This window comes from Cololabis saira, chromosome 15, assembly GCF_033807715.1.
Source record: "Cololabis saira isolate AMF1-May2022 chromosome 15, fColSai1.1, whole genome shotgun sequence".
Taxonomy (NCBI): domain Eukaryota; kingdom Metazoa; phylum Chordata; class Actinopteri; order Beloniformes; family Belonidae; genus Cololabis; species Cololabis saira.
This window is the reverse complement of record NC_084601.1, coordinates 1890147-1910152: the sequence shown is the minus strand read 5'-3', so window position 1 is coordinate 1910152 and position 20006 is coordinate 1890147. Positions and strand designations below refer to the sequence as shown.

Below are 20006 nucleotides of genomic sequence, written 5' to 3'. Positions count from 1 at the left end.
GAGTAGGACGTGTTTTTTTGAGCTCCTGCAACAACCTTTAAAAATATCTATTTTTGGTACAGCTTTTTCATCTTCCTTCGGTTTATTTTTCCCGACCTTCATTATTCTACTTTGGCCCCGTATTTTTGCCGACCAAAATGCCTCCAACCGCACCACCGCCGCGGCCCTCTCCGCACGCCGCATCCCCGTCTCGTGGTGACCCCCCGTCCAGCCTGGCCGAGGCCGCCGGGGCCGCTCCTTCACACGACTTTAAGGCCGAGCTGCTCGCATCACTCCGCGTTGAGATGGCGGCTGTTTTCAGAGCGGAGCTTCAGGCTGCTTTAAATGAGAACCTGTCGAGCATCAAGACTGAGCTGCGAGCGGTGAAGTCGGAATTATCAAACAGCATTACAAACATCCAGTCTGATGTGCACGCTCTGAAGAACACCGTGGGTGAAATGGAAAAATCTCTTTCCTCCTGCACCGATGACATCACAACCTTACAGGCTAAAGTGGAGCATCTGTCAACTGAACTGATAAGGCTGGATAATAAATGCGAGGATCTGGAGGCGAGATCCCGGCGCAATAACATACGGATCGTGGGAATTCCTGAAGATTTTTCCACCTCTTCTGCTGTTACGGATATTCCCTCTCTGCTCAAGGAGGCTTTCAAGCTGGAGAAGGAGCCTCTCGTGGACCGCGCTCACCGCACCCTCCACCCGAAGCCGAAAACCGGAGAGCGCCCTCGTCCCATCATCGCCCGTCTGCACTATCATACAGACTGTGTGGATATATTGCGCCGAGCCAGGGCTCAGCAACGGATTACGTGTGGAGAGTTGACTTTTTCTGTCTTTCCCGACCACACCCAGAAGACGGCCCGTGCCCGAGCCGCTTTTAATGACGTCCGCCGCCGGCTCCGCGAGATCCCGGGGATCCGCTACGGTCTGCTGTACCCCGCCCGCCTCCGCATCACTCACAACGGCGCAGAGAGGGAGTTCAGGTCGGCAGAGGAGGCCAGCGCTTTCATCACGTCGCTCAAAGTCTAGTTGAACGTTTTTCAGTTCATCAGTGTCGGGTTTTTTTTTTTTTTTTTTTTTTTTCTCCCATATATACACGGTATGTGGTTTTCAGTTTAACTTGGTCGTGATTGGTTGTACCTCTCTGTTAATGTTGCTGGGCTTGCAGGAGCTCAACACGAAGCTTGTTAGTTATTAGTTATGCTTAAAGCCGTAAGTGTTCTTTTCAGGGATCTGACTCCTTCTGGAGTTTGCACTGGGTTCTCCATCGTTTGGGGATGGGGTCGTTGTAAGTGCAATTGGGGGGTGGGGGGTGGGGGGTTCAGTAGGTTAAGTTTGTTGTTGTTTTCAATTTTCCCCGTTTTTTATTTATTTATTTTTTCTCCCCTTTTTTTTTTTTTTTTTCTTCTTTCCTCTTTCTTTCTTTCTTTCTTTCTTTCTTTCTTTCTTTCTTTCTTTCTTTCTTTCTTTCTTTCTTTCTTTCTTTCTTTCTTTCTTTCTTTCCTCCCTCCATCCCTTTCTTTCCTTTCCTTCCTTGGGGATCCGCATTCGGTACATCTCTATCTTTAGGAATTTAACATATGGCCACTAATACTGGTACTTCTGTGAGATTGTTGAGCTGGAATATTAAAGGCATGGGGAGTCCAATTAAGAGATCGAGAATATTTGCTCACCTGAGACGTCTTAGAGCTGACTTAGTGTTCCTTCAGGAAACCCACATGCGCACCAAAGACCAGGTCAGACTTAAATGTCCCTGGGTTTCTGAGGTGTTTCACTTTGATTTCAACTCTAAGGCCAGGGGGGTTGCTATATTAATTGGTAAGTCAATGCAGTTTTCAGCTTCTAAGGTGATTTCAGACAAAAACGGCAGATACTTAATTGTGGCGGGTACGCTATTTCATATTCCCATATTATTAGTTAATATATATGCCCCCAATTTTGACAACCCACACTTTATGAACAAGCTTTTTGAATGTCTCCCCTCATTGAACGACAGTCTTCTTATAATTGGCGGGGATATGAACTGCGTAATTGACCCCAAACTAGACCGCTCCAGCCCACGAAATCTGGCTCCTTCTTCAATGTCGAGGTCTCTTTCAGATTTTGTGTCCAAGAACGGTTGCACCGATCCTTGGAGATTTTATAACCCTCGTACCAAAAAATATTCCTTCTTTTCTCAGATGCATCAATCTTTCTCTCGGATTGATTATTATTTTATTGATGCTAAACTAATTTCCAAAGTACTGTCTGTTGATTATCATCCTATTGTGATTTCCGACCACGCTCCTCTTTCTTTGGATATTCAGTTCTCTTCACAGCCACGCTACTCAACATCTTGGAGGTTCAATACATTACTTCTCTCAGATGATAAGTTCACCAATTTTATTACAACTAAAATTGATGATTACATCTCTATAATTAAAAATGATATGGAACCAATTTCATCTTCACTGCTGTGGGAATCATTAAAAGCATATTTGCGGGGACAAATTATCTCCTTCTCTGCTCACTTGAATAAGTCCCGGAAAGCCAAATTACAAGAACTCTCTATTAAGATCACAAAATTGGACCAACAACTTGCTACTTGCCCCTCTCCCAGTTTTCTTAAGCAACGTGTCGATTTACAGACTGAATTTGATCTCCTTACCACTAATGACGCAGAGCGACTTCTCTTACGATCACGCTCCGTATATTATGAACATGGAGACAAGGCAAGTCAGCTCATGGCTCATCAGTTACGTCGCCAGGCAGCCTCACGTCTGATCCTTCAGATAAAAGATTCATCAGGCTCATTGCATCAGGATCCCACCGCCATTAATTCTGTCTTTCACTCATTTTATTCCTCTTTATATACGTCTGAATCTCCATCTGGCTCCACTGAATTGAATTCATTCTTAGATAGCCTCAACTTTCCTGTTATAGGCTCCGATGCTGCTAAAAATCTTGACTCGCCATTAACGGTAGAAGAAATTAGTCTCGCTGTGAGAAGTATGCAAAATAACAAAGCTCCTGGCCCTGATGGATTTCCAGTGGAATTTTTTAAGAAATTTCAGGATAAATTGTCCCCTTTATTGCATGCTGTTTATAAGGAATCACTGGAACATGGCACTCTCCCTCCCACTTTAAGGCAAGCCTCCATAAGTCTCCTCTTAAAAAAAGATAAGGATCCAACTCTCTGCGGCTCATACAGACCTCTTTCGTTAATAAATGTAGATGCTAAGATCCTTGCTAAAGCCTTGGCTTATCGCTTGGAGAACATTGTGCCAACTATTGTCTCAAATGAACAGACAGGATTTGTTAAGGGGCGACAGTTATTCTTTAATGTGCGGACACTTTTAAATATTATTCACTCTAAAACTGTCACCACAACACCTGAAGTCGTAATCTCGGTCGATGCTGAAAAGGCATTTGATAGGATTGAATGGGACTATTTATTTACTGTACTGAAGAAGTTTGGGCTGGGGAATGGGTTCATTTCTTTGATACGTCTCCTTTACACGTCTCCACAAGCAAGCGTTTCCACTAATGGCATTCAGTCCAATTTTTTTACTCTAGCCCGTGGCACCAGACAGGGGTGTCCCCTCTCTCCCCTATTATTCGCACTAGCTATAGAGCCCCTGTCAATCTTTCTGAGGTCCTCCCCCACTTTTACTGGGATCTCCCGATTGGGAACAGAATATAAGCTGTCACTTTACGCTGATGACTTATTGTTATATGTCTCGGATCCTGTCCTCTCCATTCCTTCAATTTTATCTGCTTTCCAGAGATTCGGGTCTTTCTCAGGCTATAAAGTGAACGTATCTAAAAGTGAATGCTATCCCATTAATGACTCAGCAACACAGCTCGTACAGTCAGATATCCCTTTTAAGATTAGTTCTTCCGGCTTTAGGTATCTTGGCATCAACGTAACCAGAACGTTAAGCTCTCTTTTTTCTGCTAATCTCTCACCTTTAATGTCTACAATTAAATCTGACCTCCATAGATGGAAAAGCTTACCTCTTTCGTTAATTGGAAGAATTAACGCAGTTAAAATGAATATTTTGCCCAAATTTCTATTTCTGTTCCATTGTCTTCCACTTTTCTTACCAAAACACTTTTTTAAAATAATTGATCAAACTATTTCTGACTTCTTATGGTGTGGGAAGGCTCCTAGAATCCGCAAATCCACACTTCAGAGATGTAAATTCAATGGCGGACTGGCACTTCCCAATTTCCAACTGTATTATTGGGCAGCACATATTCAAAAAATTTCATTTTGGTTCAAATCGGTGAATATGCCATGGTGTAAATTGGAGGCACAGTCATGCATTTCATCCTCTTTACCTGCTCTACTTACCTCATCTATTCCATCCAACCTCTCTGTCTTTACAAATAATCAAGTGGTTCACTCCACACTTAGAATTTGGTATCAATTTAGGAAACACTTCAAATTTAAGTCAGCATATACTTTAGCTCCATTACTGAACAATCATTTATTTCGACCTCCGCTTACAGATTCAACCTTTCTCATATGGCATAATAAGGGCCTGAAAAGTTTTTGAGATCTTTACAAGGATGGTATCTTTCGCAGCTTTGCAGATCTCTCAGGTGAATTTAATCTCCCGCCTTCTCATCTCTTTCGATACTTTCAGATTAGACACTGCGCTAAAGCTTTGTTTCCAGTTTTTCCATCCTCTCCGCCGACTCTACAGTGGGAGGTGCTTTTAAACCATGATCCACTTCAAAAATCACTGATCTCTAAGGTTTACGATGACCTTCTGTCTTTCGATCTCTCTCCAGTTATTAAAGTTAGGGTTGTCTGGGAAGATGAACTGGATCTAAATTTGGAGGATGACTGGTGGGACGCTGCTCTTAAAAAAATTTACACAAGTTCATCCTGCGCTCGTCTTACACTTATACAGTTTAAAGTACTGTTTAGAGTCCACTTTTCTAAAGCTCGACTCTCACAGATCTATCCCAGTGTCACTGACGAATGTGACAAATGTCATGCCTCGTCCTGCAATTTAACCCATATGTTTTACTCTTGCCCACTACTTTCTCGCTTTTGGTGGAATTATTTTGACACCATGTCAAAAATACTCTCGGTGAATATAAAAGTCTCCCCCCATGTTGCCATATTCAGGCTCCCAGAGGACCATGGCCGGTTTACTTCAAACCAAATAGACATTTTGGCTTTTACTTCCTTACTGGCAAGACGCCACCTTCTTCTCCACTGGAAGTCGACTAAGGCTCCTTCTAGTACCCAGTGGCTCAACGACACCATGTTTTTTCTGAAGCTGGAAAAGATTAAATATTCACTGAAGGGTAGTTGCAACAAATTTTATAATAAGTGGCTTCCCTTTCTTACATTCTTCCACTCTCTCCAGTCCCTGCCTCCTGATTGACGGATCCCCCCCCCCCCCCCTCTCTTCTCTCATTCCTCTCTTTCTTCCTCCTTCTTTTTTATCTTTTTATTTACTTTTCTTTTGTTTTTGGGTTTTTTTTTTGTTTTTTTTTTCTTTTTTGCTTTGGGGTTTTGTTTTTTTTTTCTCTCCCCCTTTTTATTCATCTATTTTTTAATTCATACTGTTTAGCTTAAATACTTAAATATTACTTATATATAAGAATATAATAATTTTCGTGTATTTGTCATTGTTTTGTGCGGATTTTTTGTTCTGTTCTTAATCCAAAAAAAAAAAAAAAAGAAAGGAGGTAGACTGTATATCTTTTTTTGTTTATTCCTGTTCAACTGTGCCTTACCCCCTAATAAAAATATCAAAACAAAAAAAAAACAGCAAGTTATGCAAAAACATTTTTAAAAAGAAGTGTTGATCCAGTATTTGCAGACCTGTCAGAGGGTTAACCTCTGATACAAGAATGACGTCATCTGAGTGAGATAGATGAGATAGAGATAGATGGGAAAGTTATCGTTTTGTTTTCTTATCATGGTGTAGGAAGACACTGAAGCAACACTTATCATGTAGAAATCAACCTGTGCACAGGAATTTCTCCAAAAAAAAGACAAACTGTTTGATCTGAGTTTGACAGTTTCATCAGCTTCTTCTTTTGCAAAAAAAACATAATCAGTAATCAATAATAATAATAACACACGCAGTATACACTGTATTCACTTTAAAAGACTATACCAAAAATAATAAAAATACATATTCAATTCAATTCAATTCAATTTTATTTATATAGCGTCTAATACAACAGAGTTGTCTCTAGACGCTTTACAGAGACCCATACCCAGAACATGACCCCATGACATATCAGCACTAGTGACACTGGAGGATGCCTGCAGAACTGGGAGGAGAGCAGCACGTGTGTGTGTGTGTGTGTGTGTGTGTGTGTGTGTGTGTGTGTGTGTGTGTGTGTGTGTGTGTGTGTGTGTGTGTGTGTGTGTGTGTGTGTGTGTGTGTGTGTGTGTGTGTGTGTGTGTGTGTGTGTGTGTGTGTGTGATGTAAACTGATCTGTCTGGTTTACAGGACGAGTGTCAGGGAAGGTGCAGACCACCAGAAACAAATATGAACAGTCATCAGTATGCCAAGTTACTCTCCAGAAAATTCCACACAGGAGCTCATTTTATTATTTTCTCTATTTAGCTGAAGAAATCTACCGATTAAAGTCCGCACAAAGTCTTGTAATCTCACATGCAGCCCAAAGAAAATAGTTCTGAAAATGACTTAGGTGGTAGGGGACGCACACAATATGCAAAAAGGCGCTATTCACATTGATGAAGACTTTTTTTTAAATTAAATATACAATAGATATAGATGATTTCTTAAAAATATTCAGTGGATGGTGGAGTAGTCTAAAGTAGGATCTAATAAAGCAGGAAGTACACCACAGTTAAAATCCACGGTGTCAATGTATCACTGACAGCGCTCAAGAACCTTCGCCCTTTGGGACATTACCTCCAGGAGAGGACAATTAGAGCCTCGTCCTCAGACTCACTTTTCACACATTTAGTGTAAGATGTGATAGATCCATTATGACTTTGAACAGGGAATAAAGTACATGATTTAAAATCATATTAGCAGATATTTAACGATTTTTCATTTGCTCAAAGGCACCTCACAGTTAGCCACCTTACTAAAGGCTTCCCTGAGTTATTCAGGACTTAAATGTTAAATATTAGATGTTAGTGGACACACGCTTCAAAGAGGGCATAAGATCTCAGAATGAGATTGTGACACGAAGTTGAGAGTGAGCGCCTCACCTCACTCAGCTGTTATCATGCTCCTTGTACGGTACATGCCATCAGTGCTCCCAGGACCTTTCTGAATGACCAGTCAAGGAGAATACAGAGAGTGCCATTTTAAAAGCTTCGAGCCATTTCATTTTTCTGATGGCCCCAATCGTCCCTGCACCTTCATGCTACGCCTGTTTCGGTGCCATGCTGAGCTGCAGGTATTCAGGCAATGAAACCCAATACCTGTTTTGAGTGACTATGCTGCAAGCTGCTAGTTGTCAGGCACGTTAACACAAGTGTCGCATTAACACGGAGGCTATAAACAGTGAATGTTCTTCTTTCCTCCAGAGGTGAAAGCTAAAGGTAAAGCAAAGTTCTCAAACTTTGGTTCTCAAAACATGGTGCATGAGTTATATTTGAGATGTCCACAACAGAGATGGAAAACATATTCAACCAAAAATAGCACCAAACATGAAATTTGTCTCCAAATAACAAACAATGGTAAATCCACACATATTGGTAGCTTCTTTATTTTATGTAATATTGTCCTGCATGTGTTCACTGAAGAGCCCCCTATCTCAGTTTATTCTAAATCCTCCTCCTTGGCATGACTAAGAATTACTGAGGTTATCTAACAAACCTGAGAATGCCATCCAAGTTGCTTTAAGAGGATTTACAGTGCAACTTTTACCCAGCTGCAAATATCACACCAGCAGAGTGATTATCACTCCATCGTCCTGGCCCTGCCACAGCATCTCTCCTTCAAACGCCACCTTCCCGTGTTTCCTGGCTCTCATCAGAATCCCCACCACCTTGTCAGAGATCCGAACATATCTGTCAAATAGCTGTCCAAACGTGACACGGGTCTTTCCATCGGGGTCTGGGTCCGCCATAGTTCGGATCACGTAACACATGTCATCTATCTCGCGGTGGATATATCGCTCAGCTCTTTTGGCCCTTTCTGCTGTCTTACTCCCCTCCTTGGGGCGTCCGTAACCGTCCTGACCTTTTTGGAGGCGGAGGGACATCGAGTAGTCATAGTCAAAGTATTCACTGAAGGGGTTTAGCTTCTGGTTGACTGTGTGCTGTACGGCCCAGTTCTGCCAGCGACTCTTGAGGTTTCCAACTGCGCTGTAGTTCTTTGACAGGATGTTGATCTTGTTTGCATCCTCAGCTTCATTCTTGTGTCTGTGAGGAATATTGGATTACATTACAGATAGATAAATGATAAAGACTTAAATATACGCTCTCAGAGTGCAGGTTTACTCGTAGTTCCTAGAGTATCCAAATGTAGATTTGGAGGGCGGGCGTTCTGCTATCAGGCACCATTACTATGGAACCAACGTCCAATCTGGGTTAAGGAGGCTGACACCACCTCCAGCTTTAAAACTAAACTTAAAACCTTTCTGTTTAGTAAAGCCTATAGTTAGTGTTTAGTAAACCTCTAGCTGGTGTTGGTAAATCTCTAGGTAGTGTATACTCTAGTGTGTTAGAGTCAGTAGTCATAGTTGCAGCTATAGAACAAGACTATAATAGTTAGTCTCAAATATAGCTTTGTGGTAGATAATGCTGCTATAGGCCTATGCTGCAGGGGGACACCGACATGATCCACTGGGCGGTGCCTCTCACCCTTCTTCTCCTCTCCTCTTCCCTTCCTCTCTTCTCCATTTCCATTTTTATTTATAATAAGTATCTCATAGCCATCATTTTTGTCCATCGCTCCTGTAGTTTTTTGTGCTGGCCCCCTTTTTTCTCTTTTGTGCATGTTTGCAGGCCAGAGCTTCAGGAGCTGCGTTCTGGCCTGCGGTCCTGGCCCCCCCCCCATCCCCGGTCATCCCATTGCTGCTTCCACCTGCCTACGTGGCTGTCTGCTGTGTGCTGCTGACGCCCCCCCCCCCCTCTGATCATCCTGTTGCTGCTTCCACCTGCCTGCCCCCCCCCCCCCCCACCCCCGGTCATCCCGTTGCTGCTTCCACCTGCCTGCTGTGCTGCTGACGTCCCCAACTCCCCCAGTCTGGCCTTCGGCAGGAGGGTGCCCCCTTATGATCCTGGTCCTGCTCAAGGTTTCTCCCCTCCTAAAGGGGAGTTTTTCTTGCCACTGTTTGGCTTAAGGCTTTTCTCCCACTATGGGAGTTTTTACCTGCCATTGTTTATGTAATAAGTGCTCTGGGCTTATGTTCTGGGTCTCTGGAAAGCGTCTAGAGACAACATCTGTGTATTAGACGCTATGCAAATAAAATTGAATTGAATTGAATTTGGAGATAATGATCACTTAGTCCAAAGCAACATTCATTAATTCACTACTCTGGAACTAAGATTCATTGCAGTTTCTTTACGGGCCACTAGAGGCTGGCTGCAAAAGCAAGTCAATATCCATCGACTGAAATGTTAAAATGTACAACTTGGAACATCAACTTCCAACAGGTTTAATGAACCTCTGTCATGGTCTGAGGGGTCTGTATCGCCTTCACTGGCACTATGTAACTTTGAGGAGCATGGTAGGAACCCTTCCACACTACTGGTAAAGCACTACCGCTTTTGTCCAAAGGAGCCGCCAAACTCAACAAAAGCTGAAAGTTACATTGTGCTGCTTTAAATTTGTTTCCGAGGAGCTGATAGTGGCTAGCAATTGTCAGCTCCTCATCTGAGCCTAGTGTCGGCTAATCGCATTTGGATTTCACTGTCGAGAACATGTTTAGCGGTATATTTGACTGTAATCATCTGCCGTCTCAGTTTTGCAGCTAGGATACGATGAAAGAGCTGGTAGCCAAAGCTAACTTTGATTGACATGCAGTGGGCGTGTTCCCGTCGGCTTCCCAATCAACATGGCTGCACCCGTACGAAGAGAAATAGGCTTCAAAACCGCTCTTCATAAACCAATGGGTCACATGACCTAATGCTTTGTCCATTGTTTTTTACAGTGTATGCCCACGCACACCCTGGCATACACTCCAAATGTCCCAACATGTTGTGTCGACACAAATGAAAACAAATGTGATTGATAGCATTGTTCTTTGCGGTTTCTCATCATTCTTCTTTTTCATTGTTTTGAAAGTTGAAACTTCTGCAGTGTCAGAAAAATTCCTGTTCCTCAACATTTATCACCTTTTCCTCATATAAGAAAAGTTTTATTTTCCCCATTGCTAAGTCTGAGCCACGCAAAGGACATAAACAAAACGAAGCTCAGCACTGAACACTCCAACGCTCCAGATAAGAACCCAAACCATAAATGAGCTTTATATTGATGTTTTAGTTGTGTTGTAAATTTACTGAAAATAAGAAGAGTATTTGCAATATCTCCCTACCTCATACACATCCTACCTGCTTTTTTTTTTTGCACTGTTTTTTTTCTTCTCGTACTGCACTACTTTTACTTTTATTCCATTGTATATACTGTTTATATTTTGTTATTATATATTTTTTACTTTTTTCATCCTTCTTTCGCTGCATGCGTGTGTTGTGTGTACTGCTGCTGCACAAAGCGAATTTCCTCTTCCATCTAATCTAATCTAATCTCATCAAATCTAATCTAACTACTGAAAAAAAAAAACTGAAAAAACCACTTAAAGTATTCACGTAGTTCATAGACCCTTTGACATCAAGCTCGAGCCTGGCATGCTTTTCCTTCTGAGGTTTCTCTTGCTCTGCTTGGCAGAATCGTTCAAACCAGTTCAAACCTTTAGTTCTTATCAAAAGTGGCCGATAGCTTTTGGGGTAATATTTGCAGCTGTGAAACAGCAGCAGACAACGTCACCTTGAGAAATGTCTGTGAATGCGTGGGACCTGCAAAGACATTCTGGACTGATTGTGTTTTTAAATAACCTTCTATTTAAAGTATTTTGAAAAAACCAAAATGTCAATGTTTTTTTTTATTACTCCTCAGTATAGCCCCTCTAGAAAGAAACCTAATGTTCCCAAATCTAGTTAAAATTGTCTTATTTTAAGCAAAACTATCTCTGTAAACGGGGGGGGGGGGTTTCTTGATGAGAATTCTTAAAACTAGCAAAATAGTTTATAATAGTCTTTTAATTATTTCTTGAAAAAGGGTGATTTAACTTTCTTAGAAATTAGTTTTTGTAGCAGTAGTCTTCTGGTTTTCAAAAAACAGTCATCCTTTGTTACATGTGCAGACTGGGTGTAGTTTCATTCCATCGGAAAACAAAAAAAAACAAAAACACTTCCGGCTTTCTGTCGAATCAAAACCTCCCTATGGCTAACATTGGCATCTAGTTCTCTCAAATGTATTTCCTTGACGTCAAAACATTACGTTAAGGAAGAAACCAGTTTTATCATACTGCCAGATAGTGACAGTGACAATACTCACATTGACATTTGGGGTCTTTTTATCCTCACCGGGCCCCCGTCTGACTCATTTTCCTCATCTGATTTTGCAGAGGAATCTGTCGGAGCATCCTTTACATCCACAAACTCCTTCCCTGCATCTCTGTTGTCTTTGTCTTCTCCAGAGCTGTGTCCATCTGCTGGTCCTCCTTCCTGTTTAACACACTCCTGCTCACTCTCCACCTGCTTGCAGCTTGTGGTCAGAGAGGACACCGTGTTGGAGCACTTCCTCTGGCGTGTTGGTGAGCTCGTCTTCTCCAGCAGCCTGTCAATCTCCTCATCTGATGGCAGGGAGTCATTCTTTAGTTCTTCAGTCAGAAGTCCTATGCCTGAACTTTTCTCTGGGGCGCTGCTGATCACACTCTTCACCACCTGCTCTGTGTTGATGCTGTTGGGTAAATGAAATGCTGTAAATATTTTCTTGTAACATTCCCAAGTTATGTGCCTCAAGGCATCCTGCATCCTCTGCACTCCACTAGAGCTCCGCTGTAATATTTGCAGCTGTGAAACAGCAGCAGACAGCGTCGCCTTGAGAAATGTCTGTGAATGCGTGGGAACTGCAAAGACATTCTGGACTGATTGTGTTTTTAAATAATCTTCTATTTAAAGTATTTTTTTTTTGATCAAGGTATTTTTATTTAGTTTTACAAGTTATAGTTTACAGTTTAACATAAGTTCAACAGGACACACAAGAAGAAAACAAAAAAACCCAACCCCCCCCCCCCCCCCCCCCCTCCCAAATACCAGACATATAGAGTTCACAGTATGAAATACATAGTTCAGCATTCAGTGCTCATATAGCCAGATAACAAAAAACAAACAAATAGCAACAAAAGAGATACAATAGTAAAAGATGACTGAGGACAGCAACAGAGGTTTAGTGTACTATACTGTCTGCCTCCATATCTTCAACAAACATTAAGAAAGGCTGCCAAATGTTATAAAATTTTCTAGTAGACCCCCTTATTGTGTATCTGATCTTCTCCAACTTGATATGGTACATGATTTCCCGAACCCAATGACTGTATGTTGGAGGTGCTGGGTCTTTCCATTTCAGTAATATCAGTCTCCTAGCTAGGAGAGAGCAGAAAGCCACCATCATTCTTTCCCACATCTCTAGCTGGGAGTCTATCTGAGGTACACCAAAAAGTGCAATGAATGGAGACGGTGCAAGCCTTTTTGCAAAGATCTTAGAAAAAGTCTCAAAGATGGGCTGCCAGAAAGCTCAGAGCTTTGGACACGTCCAGAACATGTGTAGGAGAGTGGCTGGATCTCGCCCGCACCTATCACAAGTGGGGTCGATATCAGCACTGATCTTAGAGAGCTTTAGACTTTAGACCAGTACAGACGACGTACAATTTTAAACTGAATGACAGCATGTCTAAGACAGATGGAAGATGAAAAAATTCCCTGTATTATTTTGTGCCAAGTGTCGTCCGTAATTTGCTGATTTAAATCTGTCTCCCATTTATTTTTGAGGAGGTCCAAAGGCATCAAGTTATGAGAATATAGTATTTCGTATATTGTGCTAATAGTTCGTTTTCTGACTAGTTTACAATCAAAAATTGAATCCAATAGGCCAGTTGGAGGAGGTAAGGGAGAGCATACAAAGTTTGAGAATACAAAATTCCGGAGCTGCAGATATCTATAAAAATGTGATTTGGGAATGTGATATCTTTGTACCAACTGTTCAAAGGAGGCAAAGCTGCCATCAATATACAGATCAGACAGTGATACCATACCTCTTCTGGACCACATATCAAAGACCCCATCTATTAACGATGGGACAAACATATGATTCAGTGTAATTGGGGCAGCCTGAGAAAGTTCTGTAAGTGCAAAGGATCTTCTGAATTGGTTCCAGATCTTGATTGAATGCAAAACAACAGGGTTGGAGGTAAAGTTAGAAATGGGCTGTGGAAATGGCAACTTAGAACACAGTAAGGCTTTTAAAGATGTGGAATTTACAGATGCCCCCTCCAGATTTAGCCATCCAGTGTCAATGCTATCATTATTGTTATCCATCCAATATAACAGTACCCGAATGTTAACAGCCCAATAATAATACAAGAAATTAGGGAGTGCCATTCCTCCCATTGAGCGAGGTCTCTGAAGTACACTTCTTTTTATCCGGGGCGGTTTTTTGTTCCAAATAAAACTTGATATCTGATTATTTAATTTAGTAAAAAAAGATTTAGTTAAGAAGATGGGAAGACACTGAAATATATATAAAAATTTGGGCAGTATATTCATTTTTACTGTATTAATTCTTCCACCTAGAGATAAAGGCAGAGGATCCCATCGTTCAATATCCTGATTTAAGTTTGATAACAGGGGCTGATAGTTAACAGCATAAAGATCTTTATGTTTATCTGTAATCCATATGCCGAGATATTTGAATTTTTTGGGGCTAATTTTAAAGGGGAATGAGTTTAAGGATGTCGCATTATTACTAGTGCCAACAGGCATCAACTCACTTTTTTGAACATTGACCCTGTAGCCAGATAGTTTGCCAAATTCTTTTAGTAAGGTCATTAATTTAGGGATACTCAAAAGGGGTTGTGATATATATAGGAGCATGTCATCCGCATAAAGCGAGACTTTGTGCTCCTCCCCTGCTCGGTGAATTCCTCTGATATCCGCATTTTGCCTCAGAGCTAAAGCTAGTGGTTCCATTGCGACCGCAAAGAGAAGCGGTGACATGGGGCATCCCTGTCTTGTACCATGTTTAAGCTCGAAGAAAGGGGACAGATTATTATTAGTACGAACAGCAGCCGTTGGAGAAGTATATAAAAGTCTGATCCATGATATGAATTTATTGCCAAATCCAAATCTCTCCAGTGTGCTGAAAAGATAGTCCCACTCCACCCGGTCAAACGCCTTTTCAGCATCAAGTGAGAGGACGACCTCTGGCACACCAGGGGGAGAGGGGCTATAAAGGATGTTAAAAAGGCGTCGGACGTTGAAAAAAGAGTAACGGTTCTTAATAAAGCCTGTTTGGTCAGGTGATATAATGGAAGGCAGAACCCCCTCTAGTCGACGTGCCAGAACCTTGGCAAGGATTTTTGCATCCGTGTTAAGGAGAGAAATCGGGCGGAATGAATTACACTCTAGAGGGTTTTTTCCTTTTTTGAGAATAACAGAGATCACTGCTTGGCGCATCGTCAGAGGTAACACCTTATGTGAAAGTGACTCTTCAAAAACAGACAATAGTAAAGGGGCAAGTTGGTCTGAGAATTTTTTGAAGAAATCTGTCGGATACCCGTCTGGTCCTGGGGACTTGCCGCTTTGCATAGATCTGATTGCAGATATTATTTCCAGGGCCGAGAAGTCTTTCTCCAATGAATCAGCCATGTCTGGGTCTACTGATGGAACATGTAGGGATCTTAAAAAATCCTCCAACATTGAGGGTTCAGTTGGACATTCCGATGTGTATAATACTTGATAGAAATTTTTAAAACAGGAGTTAATTTTGAGGCTATCTGTACACTTTGAATCTTGTTCATCATTGATCGCAGGTATAGTCTGATTGGCAGTTCTTTGTCGTAACTGATGCGCGAGAATACGTCCAATTTTCTCCCCATGCTCATAGCATCCGTGTCTAGATTTGGAGAGGAGATATTCCGCCTGTTGCGTTGATAAGATATCAAATTCGGTCTGCAAAGACAAACGTTTTTTCACCATGTCAGGAGATGGTTGACAGCTATATAACATGGTGTGATGACATGTTTGGTAAACGAGAAAAAAATTTTGAAAAGAATTCTGGATTGTCCCAGTTTGGTGCATAAATATTGGCCAGGATGACCGGGAATGAAAAAAGTCGCCCTGTCACAATAATGTAGCGCCCTGCAGAATCAGAATCGACATTAGCCATTGTAAATGGTATATTTTTATCAATGAGGATGGCTGCCCCCCTGGTTTTTGTGTGGAAATTAGAATGATAAACCTGTCCTGACCATCCTCTTTTTATTCGGACCAGGTCTGTTGTGCGCAAATGCGTCTCCTGAAGAAACGCAATATCGGTCTTAAGTTGTTTTAAGTGTGTAAATACCTTTTTCCTCTTAATTGGATGGTTAAGTGACTTCACGTTCCAACTCACAAAGTTCACTGATGAGAGTCTGCCCAGCCCTCTGGTAGAATTAGGATCAGTCATAACCTACTGAGTAAGAGATTTATTGCACTTGAAATTTGAATCTGGCTGAGCAAATAGAAAGGAAAAAAGACATACATAAAATAAATCCAAGAAATAAACAAGTCTGGTATATTCCCTCATTAACCGCTTTCAGGCTCTAAGAAAAAAAAAAAAATGAAATGTATATATACATATATAAAATAAATAAATAAAATAAAAATAAATAATAAAAAAATTATATATATACATATATAAAATAAATAAATAAAATAAAAATAAATAATAAAAAAATTATATATATATATAATTTAATAAATTAAATTTAAAAAAAAAAGAAAAAAGAAAATAAACCCCACATCTCTTATGGAATCAGTAATTTAAACACTTTGGATATGTCCTCATATAAAATTAAAACAAAAAGGAAAAAATTAAACCCCACATCTCTTATGGAGTCAGTAATTTAAACACTTTGGATTAGTCTTCATATAAAATAATAATAATAAAAAAAAAATAAAAAAAAAATAAAAAATTAAAGGAGGAGGATCCAATCATTTTACATTTGTCTTCCACTTTGAACATTGACAGCAGAAGCTGGTGAAACTGAAACAGTCTATCAACAGTGACATTAGTCCACTGGTGCAGCCAGTTTAGCTGCCTTTCCACGGAAGAAAACAGAAAAAGTAAGTAATTGTCAGAATAGTTGAGAACACGAAAAACAGTCTCACTCACGCTCCTCGGCGGGGATGATGTGTTTCTTCACGTAAGTCATCGCTTTTTCTGCGTCGGTGAATTCCTTTTCTTCCCCGTTATGCGTGACACGAAAACGGGCCGGGAACAGTATTCCAAAGCGGACGTTCTGACGGTTGTGCAGCAACTTTCTCACCTCGGTGAACGCGGCTCTGGCTTTGGCGACTCTTGCAGTATAATCCGGGAAAATAGCAATTGATTCTCCGTTGTACCGGAGCGGCGCGCGGGCGCGCGCCCGGTTCAGCACCCCAACACATTCCTGGAAATAGTGAAGCTTGGCTATTATTGCTCGTGGTTTCCCACCGGGTTTTCTTGGAGCCAAACTTCTGTGCGAGCGATCAATGAGCACATCCTTGTCCAGCTGCAGCGCCTCTCGTAGCAGCTTTGAGACCGACGTCGTGGAGCTTGATCCCGGGGTTTCAGGCAGCCCCAGTATCCTGATGTTACACCGCCGCGCTCTTCCCTCCATGTCCTCGCATTTGTCCCGGAGCTCCGCCACCTCCGTCTTCAGGGAGTCCACCGTTGTCTGTAAAGTCACCACCTGGTCTGACCATGCTGACAATCCGGTCTCCATGTCTCGGACCGAGGTTTTCACCTGGTCAATCTCAGAGTGAATCGCCGCCGTGTTATTTTTAACTTCTGCCTTTAAAGCCTGTAGCTCATTTTTAAGGAAGTCAAAGTCGTCGGCAAGAGCGTTTTTCATTTCTGATTTTATCACTGCCGAAATTTCTGTTTTCAGCGAGAGAAGATTCTCTGACTTCAGGGACTCAGCGTCCATCTCTGGTTTAGCGTTAGCTGACCGTAGATGCGGTGGAGATGGTCTTGCCGCGGGGGTGGTAGTAGTGGAGCCCCCGGGGGTGTTGGGCCTCGTGTTCGCGGCCCCAGTATATTGAAATTTTTTCAGATTCTTCGCCATTCACTCAAGTGTAGACTTCTTCTCAGCCTCAGAAATGTTTTCAGAGCAGATTAGTCGATGTTTTAATCTATTGCGCGCTTATTAACTTAAAATAAAAAGAAGTTCGACGGGAGCCCAAACAAACACGTCCTACTCCATCGCCAGCTCAGCAGCGCCCCCCCTATTTAAAGTATTTTGAAAAAAAACAAAATGTCAATGTTTTTTTTTTATTACTCCTCAGTATAGCCCCTCTAGAAAGAAACCTAATGTTCCCAAATCTAGTTAAAATTGTCTTATTTTAAGCAAAACTATCTCTGTAAACGGGGGGGGGGTTTCTTGATGAGAATTCTTAAAACTAGCAAAATAGTTTATAATAGTCTTTTAAAATTATTTCTTGAAAAAGGGTGATTTAACTTTCTTAGAAATTAGTTTTTGTAGCAGTAGTCTTCTGGTTTTCAAAAAACAGTCATCCTTTGTTACATGTGCAGACTGGGTGTAGTTTCATTCCATCGGAAAACAAAAAAAAACAAAAACACGTCCGGCTTTCTGTCGAATCAAAACCTCCCTACGGCTAACATTGGCATCTAGTTCTCTCAAATGTCTTTCCTTGACGTCAAAACATTAAGGAAGAAACCAGTTTTATCATACTGCCAGATAGTGACAGTGACAATACTCACATTGACATTTGGGGTCTTTTTATCCTCACCGGGCCCCCGTCTGACTCATTTTCCTCATCTGATTTTGCAGAGGAATCTGTCGGAGCATCCTTTACATCCACACACTCCTTCCCTGCATCTCTGTTGTCTTTGTCTTCTCCAGAGCTGTGTCCATCTGCTGGTCCTCCTTCCTCTTTAACGCACTCCTGCTCACTCTCCACCTGCTTGCAGCTTGTGGTCAGAGAGGACACCGTGTTGGAGCACTTCCTCTGGCGTGTTGGTGAGCTCGTCTTCTCCAGCAGCCTGTCGATCTCCTCATCTGATGGCAGGGAGTCATTCTTTAGTTCTTCAGTCAGAAGTCCTATGCCTGAACTTTTCTCTGCGCTGCTGATTACACTCTTCACCACCTGCTCTGTGTTGATGCCGGACAAAGGAGGCGCCTCATCCGAGGTCACGACCTCTTTATTTTTGGAGGATTCTTTAGGAGTTGACGTCGGAGGCTCTGCACAGCCATCCAGAGTTGGCTTGGACTGCAAAGGAGGAAGCTTTTTGGGGACCCATGTCTTCCTGCGCTGTTCTTGTGGTCCTCTAAGTGAAGACGGAGCCCAGCCGCTGGGCTCATCCGCCTGTTTCTTCTCATTCTCCGTCACCCACTGCTGCCAGCTGCTTGTCAAGTTGCACACCATGCTAATCGTGCAGAGCTTCTTAATGTTTTTGTTGCTGGATGGTTTCCTTTGGGAAGCTTGGCCAGTACTTTTTTCAGACATAATTATATGTATTTATATATCCCATCAGGCACAAATGATCCTGCTCCGAGCAGTCAGAATTAACTCAAAAACCTCATCTCCTCTGCTTAAATTGTTGTTTTCTGTTGCCTTTTCTCCGACTCTTGCCCCCGAACTTCACAAACACCGCTACAGATCTAAATTAGTGAGAGGGAACCCTAACATGACGGGGGAAAGTATTCCAGTCATCCCGGGCTGCAGACCTGATCGTCTTTCCCTGACACTGATTACTCATGTTTCATCACAGTTAGCGCTTGTAATTAGAGGTGAACATGGCAGCAGGCACGAGCAACTGAGACAAATGAGCAGGTGCACAAATATTGAGTATTTACATACATTCTGCACACCCTGTTTACAGAAACACACAGATATTGCATGATAAAATATTTTTTATAACAACTCAGCTCAGTGCCATCAGTCCTGGTGGTGTGGGAGGCAGTGAGATGTTTTTATTTTAATGAGCTGGGATAGGCTCCAGTAGACCCCTGTGACCCTGCACAGTTATAGAAATGGATGGCTGGATGGACCTTGTGATTTAAACATTAAAAAAGAATCCCCTTCAAATAACTTTGAAGTTCATGGTGACATATTAGTTAAAAAGCAATTTAAGACATAGAGCATGACCCCTGAGCAATTATTAAATAAACAATGGCAGGAAAAGACTTGCTGAGTGGGAGAAATACCTTAAGTCAAATAGTGGTAAGAAAAAACTCCCTTTTAACAGGGAAAAACCCTTGAGCAGGACGTGGATCATGAGGGGGGGCCTCCTGCTGAAGCAAAGTCTTTTCTGCTTTTGCAACTTACTGTCTCTTTTTCCAAATATCCTGCTATTCATAAATATTTTTAGTTTTCAAATGAGCCTTTCTGGATTAAAAGTCACATTTACTTCAGATAACCAGTTTATGTTGTATATTGAGTAGTTTCAATGACTTGTGACCAAAGTAGTTGCCTTAGTGAAAGTCATAAAGTGTAAAACTATTCCTGTTGAATAAAAGCTCTGAACTGAGCTAAGTAGTTACATGTACACAAACAAAAATGCTTTTTTGAGCAGTGATTCAACCTCATGACAACCTCCCTTCTGGGCGGCGCTATAGGCTTCCCAAGGCCAATAGCAATAGGTATAAATTTTCTTTTATACCAACCGCTGTTAAAATGATCAACTCGCATGAATTTATATATTTTTAATACATTTTTATCATTCTGCCTGCACTGCTGAAAGCACTTTTGCTTTTACTCATTTATTATGGTTACTATGTCACGTTTTAATGTTTTAATTGTTC

The 20006-nt window shown here is 41.6% G+C and overlaps 1 protein-coding gene across 1 annotated transcript; it reads right to left on the bottom strand.

Moving 5' to 3' along the window:
• Positions 1-6290: 6290 nt before the first annotated feature.
• On the bottom strand, positions 6291-18840 carry abrab (actin binding Rho activating protein b). Its single transcript, XM_061741735.1, has 3 exons — positions 17963-18840; positions 11495-11899; positions 6291-8358 (listed from the first exon to the last, which is right to left on the bottom strand). Exons 1-3 carry the CDS (start codon positions 18706-18708, stop codon positions 7875-7877), a joined length of 1635 nt encoding a protein of 544 aa, XP_061597719.1. The 5' UTR covers positions 18709-18840; the 3' UTR covers positions 6291-7874.
• Positions 18841-20006: the final 1166 nt, after the last annotated feature.

Bases quoted from the DNA above. Each gene is read 5' to 3' on its own strand.
- abrab (XM_061741735.1), bottom strand. From the start codon at position 18,708: ATGTCTGAAAAAAGTACTGGCCAAGCTTCCCAAAGGAAACCATCCAGC. The intron at 11,900-17,962 runs GTGAGTATTGTC...TTTACCCAACAG, and splicing joins AAAAGACCCCAAATGTCAAT to CATCAACACAGAGCAGGTGG. The intron at 8,359-11,494 runs GTGAGTATTGTC...TATTCCTCACAG, and splicing joins AAAAGACCCCAAATGTCAAT to ACACAAGAATGAAGCTGAGG.